Here is a 14344-nt window from a genome sequence, read left to right on the forward strand (position 1 = left end):
AACGAGCTCATCAAGGCAACGATGCGCTTCATCTTCGTTATGAGTTTTTTCCACGTTATAGATGAAGTCTCATCTTGATTCGAATGCGTGCAACGCATCGCCGCGGAATCGGAATTTCCTTTCGCCGTAGATGAAAACCTGTTATACGGGCTTTTTTTCATAGTCACGCCTTTACGACATTACGCAATCGTCGTTGGCGACAATTTCGGGAAGGCATTAAAAATCCATAAGCCATGCACTAGTTAATACATGTCGGTTGATACGGAAATCCACCAAGCGTGTAGACCACATTTGCTTATCGTCGATCGCGTCTGGCCGAACAGGTGAACCAGCTACTTAGGTTACTTTCAAACGTGACTGTTCTGCATTAAACTGTCAGCTTTCTGCCATGGATCACCGAGTATCAAGATTATTATCATTACAATCTCTTTTTCGTATCGTTCTCACGTGGATACACGAATTTTTGTAACAAATTTTTGTATAATAGGACGAAAATCTCGTTTTGAAAAAGACCGAAATTACATATATAAATCTGCATTAAAAAAAAATAAAAAGAAAACAGTTCTCGTTAATCCAATCAAGTTCCAGACAGTTATCTATTACGAAATACGAAGCACCTGTCTATACTATTCTGCTTATATTATGTAATATTAATTATCTCGACGTTGCCTCCTGCATGATCTCGTGAGGAAATACTAAGAAACCCCCCGAGCCAGTTGAGTGCATCGACGCATACCGCATATGCATTCCAAGCTTAATTATACGTCGCAAAACATCGCGTCCACTTTTACGGTCGATAATTTGCCCCATGTGTTAACGCGTTTCTGTCTCTTACGACGTGCCGGATCGTTACAGGTATCGCGCACGGTCTTCTCTGCCCTCATCCGCGTCCTCAGCGTAATCAATCCGACGTACTAACGAAGTTTCATGGCGCGATACATTGGCTCTGAGATTAACGTTGCAGCCAGCCGTGCGTAGCTTACGTTGCAATGCACACCAGACATCCCACTAGACCACCCCTCCCGCCGCCACCTCCTTTGGTCTACATTAAATACGCCAAAGGCGTCTGCGTAAACTGTTAGGTATACGCGACTACGGCGTTATCACCTACGTGCATATGCGAGCACGCATAAGCGCGGCTATACAGGCGCCATATGCTCTCACAGCAATCATAGATAAATACGGGCACGAATACCGGTATTTATGTACGTACACACGCACGTGAATCGCACACGCACAACGAACGCTGTTACTCGATTTTACGAGAAGGGTTGTACGTCCGTGACGTTTTACGACCGAACGAAACTCCCGCGCGATGCATCGCGATTTAATTCCCGCGCGCGTGTTGTGTTCCAATTCGAAAGTTCTCGTCTCGGGATATATGATACCCTAGAGTATCCTCGGTGCCATGATTTTCCTTTAGCTACGTCGGCGAGTTTTACCGATTATTATTTCGATATTGCTGCAGAGAGGAAACGTTTTAGCGAATCAAGTGTACTATTAAAGCAAAGAACGCTGTTTCTCGACAGACTGTTACAAAGCAATAAAAACAAATTAAATATTATGTAATTATTTTTATTTTTTAAACTTTGCAATTTTTAGTAGCTAATAAATTTAATATAAAAAATAATTAGAAAATTTATTTTAGAAAAACAGTCTAAAATGAGCAGTAATAAGATTTTTTTATTGTAACACCTGCGATTAACAGAATCAGACGAACAAATAATGATGCTCCTGTTTTGATATATTTTACACAATTTCCACATTTACACAAAAACAGGAGAATTATTTCTCTTTCAAACAAATTGTCATTCCAGCACAATACTACACCATGTCGCTTTGACGTAAGATTATGCATTTATCACGAAAATCAAATTTTGAACTCATATATATTTATTTAGCTTGTTCATGCCTAAGTAAGCCATGTTAATATGTGCATCTTTTTAAAAAAAATATTTTATTTCATCTGAAAAATGTTAGGCACAACGTGAATCTTTATGAATCGCTGAAGAAGGATAGTTTGGAACGGCGTAGAGTTAAACTCTGTTACTCTCGGAGTGAATTTTGGAACGCACCCCAGACTGATTGATGACGTCAGCTGGGGACCTGCGCGAAACAAGACGAAAACTCGTCCATGTTGCTCACACACCATGTCTTGTTCCACCATGGTTCGAAGGATCTCGTCGAGTACACATCGGCTGAAAAGGCGAAACGAGACAAAACGTGGCGGTCCTCAGTCGTTCCTATCTACAAAACACGGCTCAAGGCTACGGCCCCAAGGCGTTACCAAGTGCATTAAGTACATCAATACGTGCGTTATAGCGAAAAGGTTTAAATGAAACCACGACGTGGCTGAGGGCTACGGCCCCAAGGCGTTGCCAAGTGCGTCGATTGCATTGTGTGCGTAAGTTCGATTGGAACATTTCCGAGAACAATTGTGATGTGAGCTTCGACTATTATCTATATTGTGACTCTGTAATGCGAAACTATAATAAACGTTAATTAGAGTCATTCGGGGTAAACGCGCGCATTGGGTAAGTGTGCGAATTGTCTATATCTTAATGGGAGGGGAAGATGGAAGTTAGTTACTGTCAGCCGAGTAGTGACGCTTGCATGCCAGTTAAAATCAAACAGTAGCTGGAACTCTATGCACAGTAGTCAAATAAATATACGCATAATTATAAAACAGCACGTAACATCGATAGATTTTTGATTGCTGGAAAAGTGTGTTACGTCAAATTAAGGAAGAAAAGATAGGTGTGTACATGTTTTATACATAGTATAATAACGTAAGTTTATATTGCGTAACAATATTTAAGGTTGTATTGGCTATTATTAGTACCAAGATTTAGTTTTTAAAAACATTGACTTTGGGTCAAGTGTACGTGGACAAGTGTACGCATATCTACTTAGCTGCATCTCTAGCTGCGTAAACTAACCTCAATGGTAATAATATCAGCATAACCTCAATCACATGTGCACACTTACTCTCAAAACTGTTCTAAATGATATTGATTCCGATTTCTTATATTTTAGTTATATTTTAGTTATAATAAAAAATGTTGATTTAAATGTGATATACATTTGGTAAATATCTCTACCAAAATCTCTGGAAAAACTGTAACGTATATTATATTAAAATTAATGCTCAAAAATAGCTTAAAAAATGTTGATTGCACACTTATCCTAAGTGCGTTAATTTACCCCGCAGTAATGCGCACGTTTACCCGCAACACGGGTCAAGTGGACGCATTCGTCTCTTCGGGATAATTTTTAATCTTGCGAAAATATGAGAACAATTGGGTATAAATTGTCATTTTTTTTAAAGAAGTATAATAAATAAGCTACACAAAAAGTCATATTTTGTTCATTAAAGGCTGCACATTTTTAATCAAACGTCAAACAAAAAGTGCGGCCGTTTACCCCGAATGACTCTACAATTTATCCCTCTGTGACTTGTGTGGCAACGGTAAAGACAAAAGGAATGCTTACGCGAAACCACGGTGCAAGTGAGAAATTGCTTGCGCCGATCTTACAAAACATGTACTCACTTTTTTATTCCCACCACGCAAGTTTTTGATATTAGAGTTATTGATTATAAAATAACTCCAACTTTTTTTATCGTAGTAAAGACCCCTTCAGTTTTGGTCAAGTCAGTCTGTTCTCGTAAGCTGCTTGTAACACACTTCCGATTTTGTCAATAACAAGTTAAATTAAGTTTAGTAAGAAGATAGTGTATGAACTTTTTCAATATATATATATACTTTAGGTATGTACATTGCGGCGTTACGCGCTAGTAACAGTTACATTTAAGGCCGATATTTCATGTGTCGCGTACGACAAGACTTTTCAAGCCTGTTTATTGGCTGTAAAACAGAGAGATTCTCGGATCTCTCTGTCCTACAGCCAATCAACGTGCTTGAAAAGCCTTGTCGTACGACACATGAAATATCGGGCTAAGAGTTCTTTGCAAATCTTCCTTGCGTGTTGTATATTTACACACCTACAGACATGTCGAAAGTGATTAGAGTGATTAACACGAAAAATGTGTTGAAATAAAAAACTTGTTTTTACAGTGTATTTGAAATAGAATTATTCGTTAAATTATACAACGTGTATATTTTAATGCAATATTGGCGTATAATTTTGTAATTTTAATATTTGTTTAAGAATAATTAAAACCGCTACTTGTTGGAATAAAAAGAATTAATAAAAATACGAAGATACACGTATATCAATTAGATCTTTTTTTTTTTTTTAAAAATAATTGTATTACAATTATTTCTCAAGGTATGCAAATGTTTGACACACTTTTAAAATAAAACAATTTTGAAGTGATAAAACTCTGCGTCATTATTGCGATAGCACAAATTTGTGCGATAATGCAACTTTACTGCATCGAGGACTTCAAGTACACCGAGTGCACTTACGTATTTAAAAACATATACTATGTATTTACAGAAAGTTGCGTGAATAGTCATCAGCAGATCCTCGAAAGAAAAAAGCCGAGTATATTATAAATTAAAGTCATATTTTAAAAGTATATATTTCCATACACTAAATTCACTAAAATGCATTTTACTTATTATTAGTATGGTGTCCAATTATTATTATTACTGATTACAGCTTGTTGTCATAACAAACTTTTTAAGAGGTTTTCGGCCATAGTTTTAAATAAGACTTTCAGTATTTCAAATATAATTAGACGCCATTTAAGTAAATGTATTTTAGTAATATATTTTTTAAATATACTTTAATTCTTAATATAATATATTCGGTATATATATATATATATCTTTCTGAAAATATTCACATAAATATAATATATACCTACTATATAACTGTATAATCCGTACATAAATGAACATCACAAAATTGATAATTGCTAGTGCTCCTGTCTTACAAAAAAGTAAGCAACTTTTTTAAAACAAATTATTCATAAATTATATTATAAAAATTAAATCATTTTCCCATATGTTAAATCTATTACTAATAAGATCACTAAAGCTATAAATAAATAAAATAAAAAACTATGATAGGGTACAGAGTTCTTAATACATTATATAGATTCGTTAAGGTACAAAAAAATCCATATTCTAATAATAACAATGTAATATATAAAATTAATTGCAATGAATGTAATGTTTCTTATATTGGACAAACGAAGAGACAACTTAAAATCAGAATTAAAGAACACCGTAAGAACATAAAGTTAGATCAAACTAAACATTCAGTTGTCACAAAACAAAATTATTGACCCTAATCATAATTTTAATTGGGAAGATATGAAAATATTAGATCATTTAGATAAATTTCCGAAATAATCCACATAAAAGAACAAGTCAGTGGCATAAATCTAATAAAAGATACTGAAATATTGGACAGACATTATTTTAACATACCTGATGACATAGGAGAACTTAACATACGATATTGAACACACTTGTTAATGTCACGACTTATCAAAATATATTTTCCAACTACAATGTCAGTCTCTTGTGACACGTCTAACAATATCGATTTTATTATAACTTGACACATTTAATGAATTTGATTCACAGACTTTCTGTATAAATAAACGTAAGTGTAAAAAGTTACATTAATATTTAATATTATATAACTACAAGAAATGTTTTCAATTATACAGAATATAATAGAAGAGTTCTTTGAATGGAGTTCTTAAATGTATAAAAATTGTAACTAGGCCAGATTTTCGATAACAATCGTAAAATTTGGAAAACACGTATTTTTGTAAGTTGGACCACTATGGACATGTAATTCGATTTAATTTATACTTAAAAAAACAGACAAGGTACATACATCAATATAAAGCGATCATTATTTTATTTAACTTATATATTATTTATACTTGATGACTTTTATTAGGTTATATATTGTTATTATTTATCATCACTCAGGAAGACTTTGTAAGTCGAAACGTATAAAAATTATATTATTATACCTATATATATAGTCATTAAAATGAGATTTTATCTATATTACATAAATCAACCTTTATTATATAAGTAATTAATATATGTCTAAATAAGAATAAATGAAAATAACAGACCAAGGGCAATGAGCCAAAAATAAATAAGAAGAACATTTAATAAAATCTTTGATTACATACGTTTCGACTCCGATCGAATCATTCTCAATGTTGAGACAAGTAAATTAAAAAAAAATTCGCAATATAAATATAAAATCGTAAACACAAAGTCGAAAATAACATTTTATAAAAAACTTCTAAAACTCATAAACAAACAATTTAAAATTTCACAAAATAATATAAAACTGTAAATAATATGATGAAATTGTCGTGTAATTAAAATTCAACGTCATTGTCCAAGTTTGAAAAAGTCACTCAACTTTTATTGCTCGGTTAAAATAAGCCTTGATATTAACTATACTATCTTACAAAAATTAAATATAATGTTCTAAAAATCAAAATTTATATTTACTTCTTCTTCTTAGTAGAATTTTTGGTTCAAACATACCAAAGTATGCGGATGATAATAAAACTGTTGAGCTTTCAGTATTTACTTATTAAATAAATATAAATTCCATTTTATAAAAACGATCTTGACATAAATAAAATAAAATATTTAAAATGTAACGTAAAAAGATTAACTAAAGTCGATATTGTAATAAAATTAAAGGATACTAACATCAAAAAAATCATGTGGAACATAATATTATGCACGATCGTGAGCTTGGTGGCCGGCAAGCAGGTCACTTTTGAGAATTACAAAGTCTTCAACATTGCTGCGGATGCACCAATGCAGACTCAGTTGTTAAATCGTTTAGCACATATTTCTGATGGAGTAAGTATAGATAATTCAAGCATAAAAAAAGATTAGAGACAAATAAAAACAAATTAATATAAACAAAAACCTACATTTCTTAAGACATTTGTAACATTTTTATAACCGTATTAACTAAAATTTGGAAAATCAATCTCATAAAAATAACATAACGTATATATATTTCTAAAAATTTGTAAGATCAGCTTTATCGACATCAAATTATTTATTATATAACATTTTGAAGACATAAAAACTGACTAAGCTGTGTGTGTGTGTGTGTGGGTGTGTGTGTGTGTGTGTGTGTGTGTGTATGTAAATAACTTTACATATAACTAACTTCATATTCTGCTAAATAAAATTAAATATCATTTACAGTTTTCTTTCTGGAAGGCATCGTCTGTGAATAAACAAATGCAACTTATGGTAGCCCCATACAAGCTGTCCGAATTCTACGAAATGATGGCGCAGATCCAAGCACCATACGAAGTTTATATTGAGAATGTTCAGACATTAATCAATCGAGGAACGCCAGCGAATGTATCAATGGAATTTGATTTTAAAAATTACCATCCTCTCAAGACAATTTACAAGAATCTAGATGACATGGCAAAGCGATATCCCAATATAGTACAAACTATAGTAGGCGGCAAGACGTATGAAAAACGTGAAATCAAAGGCGTTAAGATTTCTTATAAAGCCAACAATCCTGGAGTTTTTATTGAAGGTGGCGTTCATGCCAGGGAATGGATTTCGACAGCAACTGTAATGTACATCTTCCATCAATTGCTGACAAGCAACAACACGGAGGTCAGGACTCTGGCTGAGAGCCATGATTGGTATATCTTTCCAGTGTTCAATCCCGATGGATACGTGTATACGCACACTACGGTAAGTGCTGTTTTATAATATCATGTAAAGGATTGTCAAGTAGTTTATAAATTAATGCTTAATGAATATTTTATTTTAGAACCGATTCTGGAGGAAGACACGTAAGCCATACGACAACTGTTATGGTGCTGACCCCAACAGAAACTGGAATTACAAATGGAACAGTAAATTTGTATTATTTTAGAAAACTATAATAATCGAAAATTAAATAATATCTAATAAAAAATCGAGGTTTTATTTTCAGACTTTGGAGAGCTTATATTAAAACGTGCTCGATGTTATTTAATATGTATTTATATATAATTTAACATTTTCAGCTGCAGGTTCTAGCAACGACACATGCTCCGAAACTTATGCTGGACCTGCTCCGTTCTCTGAAATTGAGACAAAAAGCATGTCCAAATATATCAATTCTATTTCCAAAAAATTTTACGCGTATATTGCGTTCCATAGCTATTCGCAACTATTGATGTTTCCTTATGGTTACACAACAGATCGTGTTGAAAACTACGATGACTTGGTGAGTAATTTTAATCGTATGTAATCATATTTTTATAAATATTTATTAAAAATAAACGAAATTTTTATTTAAAAAAAAACAGTTTTAAAGTTTAAAATTACTACTTTCACAGTAGTATAGAAATGTCATATTTTTAGCTCAAATTTATATATATTCTATAATTAAAAAATTAGCAATTACATCATTAGGTAGAGTTTCAGCTTTAATGCCCAATTTTTTCACCTGTGGATAACTTTATCCAAGAGATATCTTCCAGAATACAATGAATATATCTCCTGGATTAGTTGTCCGTAATTTATCTGGAATGGAAATGAAAAAATTGAACATATAAGAATCTGTTTTTTTAAATAGTATACGATGACTTTTATTAGAGTTATAAGCAATAAAAGAACGTTTCTTTTATTGAACTTACGAGTAACTCTTATAAAGTAAGACAGAGAATTCTTAGGAATATTTTTAAAAAACGATTTTGTAGAGAAAATTTAAAATTTTTATGTTAAATTATCAAAAATTTTTGCAAATTTTTTTGGGCATGAAACAATTCTATAAAGTAAAAAGAAAAATTACCCATTTTATACAGCTTGTAGTTTTCTATGCATAAAAATTACCAAAAACTCAAAGAAACTAAAAAAATATAGTAGCTATTCGGAAGTAAACACTTTAAATCTTAAAATCCTTTTTTAAAATTTGAATTTCGTTCATTCTTAATAAGTATATTTAATGAATATATTCTACATATCTTTTTGAGTTAAAAGATACGACATCTAACTTACAAGTTAATGCAAACGTGATTATGTATATGTATATTGAGAAGAAAATAATAATTCTTTTTATAAATTTAGCAATAATTTTAATAGTTTAACAGTAAGTATCTCAATTCTATGACAGAAGAAATTTAAAGTAGGTCATCACGATCCTATTGTTAACTAACTATTTATAAATAATAATTTAAAACATCATTACATGAATGATAGAAGATTATATATTCTAATTAATTGAGATAATTATTTATAAGAAAATATAGATCATAACAAAGTTTACATAATTTTTTAAAATTTTTCAGTATAATATTGGCATGAAAGCGATTACAGCTCTCGCAAAGAGATATGGAACTGAATACGCAGTTGGAAGTATTGCTGAGACAATATGTACGTAGAAAAAATATTTCATTTAGTTTTTCCTTTCTCTCTTTCTCTGCTTTTCTGTCTATCTATTTATTTGACTTTATATCTTGTCTACACTTAAATATTTTTATTTTTCCTAAATGGTTTATCAAAGAACCTCTCTTCTTTCTATTATATTAAAACCGTTGCGAAATTAATATAATTACTGCGCACATTCCGAGTTTATGATAATTATACACAAAAATATGATTTTTAAAACAATAAATTCATTAAATAAGCATAAAACCACGCACAGGATCTTATTTGTGATAACTTATTGTAAAGTCATTAATTTATTAATGTCAATAACATAAATCTATATAAACGTTTCGATCAGTATAATATGACCATCTTCAGTATACAGTTAAAGTATTATAAAATGAACTAATATAAAATACATCTGTTAAATATTCGCTTACATCAACAGCATAGCGCTAATATTTTTCTTGTTTCTTTCTTTTTGGCTATCTTTTTCCATCAATGTACGTTAGCTTGTGTCTTCGTGTTAATTTTTCTTCCGAATTATACAATTTTTTTGACGAAACATCGTTACCAGACTGTGTAATTAAACGTTATCTTAAAATAACAATATTGAAGAAATACTAAATTCGTTATAAATGAAAATAATTCAATTTACCTCTATATTTCGTATAAAATAATCGTCAATTCTTAAATGGAGTGTCAGTGAAAAAACGAACATTACAACGATAAAGTCCGCAATGTAATGACATGAATATTGTATAAATGTACTTGAAACCAATAAAAATAAAAATAAAAACTAAAAACTAAGAAGGAGAAGTTGCGTTAGAGTCCTGGTGTGTGTTTGTTATGATAGAGAAATACATTTCTGGTAATTTTTCCGTGTTGGGATAACACTGCAATTTTAGACATAGAACTAGTATATTTTAAAAGAACTATTTCGGAAATGATTAATATTAAAAATCAGAATCACTGTCTAAATTTGCAAAGTGACACGGAAAAATTACCAGAAATGTATTTCTCTATCATAACAAACACACACCAGGACTCTAACGCAACTTCTCCTTCTTAGTTTTTAGTTTTTATTTTTATTTTTATTGGTTTCAAGTACATTTATACAATATTCATGTCATTACATTGCGGACTTTATCGTTGTAATGTTCGATTTTTCACTGACGCTCCACTTAAGAATTGACGATTATTTTATACGAAATATAGGTAAATAGAATTATTTTCATTTATAACGAATTTAGTATTTCTTCAATATTGTTATTATAAGATAACGTTTAATTACACAGTCTGGTAACGATGTTTCGTCAAAAAAATTGTATAATTCGGAAGAAAAATTAACACAAAGACACAAGCTAACGTACATTGATGGAAAACGATAGCCAAGAAGAAAGAAACAAGAAAAATATTAGCGCTATGCTGTTGATGTAAGTGAATATTTAACAGATGTATTTTGTATTAGTTCATTTTATAATACTTTAATTGTATACCGAAGATGGTCATATTATACTGACCGAAACGTTTATATAGATTTATGTTATTGACATTAATAAATTAGTGACTTTACAATAAGTTATCACAAATAAGATCCTGTGCGTGGTTTTATGCTTATTTAATGAATTTATTGTTTTAGAATTGAACTACATTTTAAGAGTTATATATATGATTTTTAAACTTATTCATTTTATATGTAGATTTGGCTTCTGGAAATACTGTCGATTGGATAAAAGGCATGTATAACAAATCTATCATCTACATTTATGAATTACGTGATCAAGGTCAATATGGCTTTTTATTGCCTCCTGAGCAAATTATTCCAACTGGAGAAGAGACTTTAGATTCTGTCATAGCCATCCTTAAAGAAGCAACCATGCTAATAGATATGGGTATGGATTTGACAACATGTGTTTATATAATTTTTATCATGTTGATAGTGATATGTATTATACATCAACATAGTTTAAATTTAGTGTAAATATTAAACTATAACCCGAAAATAGTCACATGGGATATTTTCTACATCCCAGCGTTGCAAACATAAAGCTTACATCACAGTATTTCATGGAAATTCATATATATTATTTTACAGTTGAAGTTTCCAAGACCTAATGCGCACAACAGAAAGAGTTTATAACGCGAATTCATAGTACCAACCTACTAAAACCTGTTAAAGTGTAAAAATCACTTTGGATGGTCGTTTACGTAATATAAAAATTCAAATATGGTAACAGTGTTTATTAAACATATGGGGCATTCCACGCCAAGTGGGCTACCCATTTTGCGAAGTTCCATGGATTTCGTTCACATTGCGTGAACTTGTACAGTTTGATGAATAAAGACTCTATGCCAAATAATATACCTGTAGGCCAACTGGTTACCGAACTGTAGAACCGTCAATTTTTGGGCTTTCTCGTTGCAGCGCTCTTTTCGCTTGTCGTTAGTGGGCATGAAAGGCAATTTTGAAAATAAAGTGCAGACGTATTCTTATAGAAAATTGAACGCTCTTTCACGTAAGAATATTCTTTTTTTGATCAGACCGGTTTACGATGATGTTTTTCAGTTTTGAACTTTTCAAAATGGCGGCGCGCCTAAAAGGCCGCTCTCAATTTTCTTTTAATATAGCTCAAAATGTAGCTCCAGATCTCTACTTTGTTACTCTAAGAGGACTTAATGGCACACGCATTCGTTTGGGAGTAAGAGCTAGGAAAGTGAGGAAAATGAGTGGTGCGGCAGGGAGACGGAGCGACATTGCCTCACTTTCCTAGCTCTTACTCCTAAACGAATGCGTGTGCCATTAAGTCCTTTTAGAGTAACAAAGTAGAGACCTGGAGCTACATTTTGAGCTATATTAAAAGAAAATTGAGAGCGGCATTTTAGGCGCGCCGCCATTTTGAAGAGTTCAAAACTGAAAAACATCATCGTAAACCGGTCTGACCAAAAAAAGAATATTCTAACGTGAAAGAGCGTTCAATTTTCTATAAGAATACGTCTGCACTTTATTTTCAAAATTGCCTTTCATGCCCACTAACGACAAGCGAAAAGAGCGCTGCGACGAGAAAGCCCAAAAATTGGGTGGCCCACTTGTCATGGAATGCCCCATATATTCGAAATATAATGTGATGATATTATAAGAAAGGGTTGTGTGTACTTATAATAAAATTTATAACAAATAGAGACAGAGAGATGTTTTTAAATCTATTAAACCAATCTCTGCAAGTTGTTTCACATACAACATGCTCCCCACAAGCTTCCTAGCAAACGATAACTTTCAGTAGCAAATTTCTTGAGGTTACAACAGAAAAGTAACACTTCTCGCAAATGCTCTTTCTTTGGTACGAAACCCGACATTTCTGATGCGATAAAAAATTGTGTTTTTTGCATCCGATCAAATGTTATATACTGATTATTAAAGGCTATTGATAGTACTTTCATATACATAAACAGTTACTTCCGGCCATGCTGAAATAGCACAAATGCTCTCTCCCGGTGAACAGCGAGAATTAATTCAAGCATCAAATATTATTACAGTGTTATGCGGTCGTAGTTACATCTACACGTTTCTTGCAAATCTACACTTCCTTTCGTGTTGTATATTTACACATCTACAGACGTGTTGAAAGTAGTGACTACAGTGATTAACACGAAAAATGTGTTAAAATAACAAATTTGTTTTTACAGTATATTTTAAAAAGAATTATTCTTTAGTTAAATTATATAACGTGCATAATATTTAATTGTAATTGGCGTATTTTGTAATATTATTATTTGTTTAAGAATAATTAAAATCGCTACTTGTTAGAATAAAAAGAATTAATAAAAATACGAAAGTATATATATCACTTACATTTTATTATATTTTTTTTAAGAATAGTTGTATTACAATTATTTCTTAAGGTACGCAAATGTTTGACACACTTTTATTTTAAAATAAAACAATTTTGAAGTGATAAAATTCTACGTCATTATTACGATAGCACAAATTTGTGCGATAATGCAACTTTAGTACCGTGTGCACTTATGTATTTAAATACGTGTACTATGTATTTACAGTAAGTTCCATAAATAATCATCAGCAGTTCTCTGAAAGAAAAAAGCTGAATATACTACAAATCAAAGTCATATTTTAAAAGTGTATTTCATACTCCAAATGCACTAAAATGCATTTTACTTATTGTCAGTATGGCGTCCAATTATTATTACTATAACTGATTAACTATACCTAATCCGTACATAAATGAACATTACAAAATTGATAATTGCTAGTGCTCCTGTTTTACAAAAAGGTAAGCAATTTTTTTAAAATAAAATATTCATAAATTATATTTACAAAAATTAAATTGTTTTCCATATGTTAAATCTATTACTAATAAGATCACTATATAAATAATCTATAAATAAATCAAAATGTCGGGGGGCCAACTTCACACTACTCATAAAATATGTTTCCGGCTCAAATTCGATAGAAAGAAGTTCAGTATAAAAGCAATCGATAGAATTGCAACAGACGAGATATTTCTGTAGGAATATCTATTCCTGAAGGGTGTGTTAAATTAGCACTCCAACTATAGTACTCAGAAGTTCTGATTAGAGTTCCCACTTCCTTTTGACGAGACGAAGAGTTCCCTATAGTTAATAACAAGAGTTCCGCTCAATAAACATTTTTTTTACATTTTTTAAAAATGGGGTGCTAACTTTTTATCGAATTTCGAGGTGGAATAGTTCTGAGCGGCTTAATAGCTTCAATTTGCGATTGCCTAGAGTTCCTGATGTGTGTAAAAAAAATTTTCAAATATTAAAAAAATAGTTAAAAATTTTTGAAAAATTAATTTTTAGATACAATAGTTCCGATGATAATTCATGCTTCTTTTTGACGATACGAAGAGTTCTCTATGATTTTTAATAACATATGCGCTTAATAATCATCTTTTAATAATTTTTATAGAATGCGGTGCTAACTTTTTAACGAAATTCAAGGTCGC

The 14344-nt window shown here is 31.3% G+C and overlaps 2 protein-coding genes across 2 annotated transcripts in view; one reads left to right on the forward strand and one right to left on the reverse strand.

Annotated features, from left to right (window-relative positions):
* GckIII (Germinal centre kinase III) overlaps positions 1–14344 on the reverse strand; it is a 126254-nt gene that overhangs the window by 93248 nt on the left and 18662 nt on the right. The window lies entirely within an intron of this gene.
* LOC108772907 (zinc carboxypeptidase) lies at positions 6660–11519 on the forward strand. Its single transcript, XM_018538559.1, has 7 exons — positions 6660–6824; positions 7182–7694; positions 7774–7858; positions 8012–8214; positions 9278–9362; positions 11060–11251; positions 11455–11519. Exons 1-7 carry the CDS (start codon positions 6681–6683, stop codon positions 11472–11474), a joined length of 1242 nt encoding a protein of 413 aa, XP_018394061.1. The 5' UTR covers positions 6660–6680; the 3' UTR covers positions 11475–11519.

The sequence above is a fragment of the Cyphomyrmex costatus genome, unplaced genomic scaffold (assembly GCF_001594065.2).
Source record: "Cyphomyrmex costatus isolate MS0001 unplaced genomic scaffold, Ccosl1.0 scaffold193, whole genome shotgun sequence".
NCBI classification, from domain to species: Eukaryota; Metazoa; Arthropoda; class Insecta; order Hymenoptera; family Formicidae; genus Cyphomyrmex; species Cyphomyrmex costatus.

Bases quoted from the DNA above. Each gene is read 5' to 3' on its own strand.
- LOC108772907 (XM_018538559.1), top strand. From the start codon at position 6,681: ATGTGGAACATAATATTATGCACGATCGTGAGCTTGGTGGCCGGCAAG. The intron at 7,695-7,773 runs GTAAGTGCTGTT...ATTTTATTTTAG, and splicing joins ACGTGTATACGCACACTACG to AACCGATTCTGGAGGAAGAC. The intron at 9,363-11,059 runs GTACGTAGAAAA...TTTTATATGTAG, and splicing joins AAGTATTGCTGAGACAATAT to ATTTGGCTTCTGGAAATACT.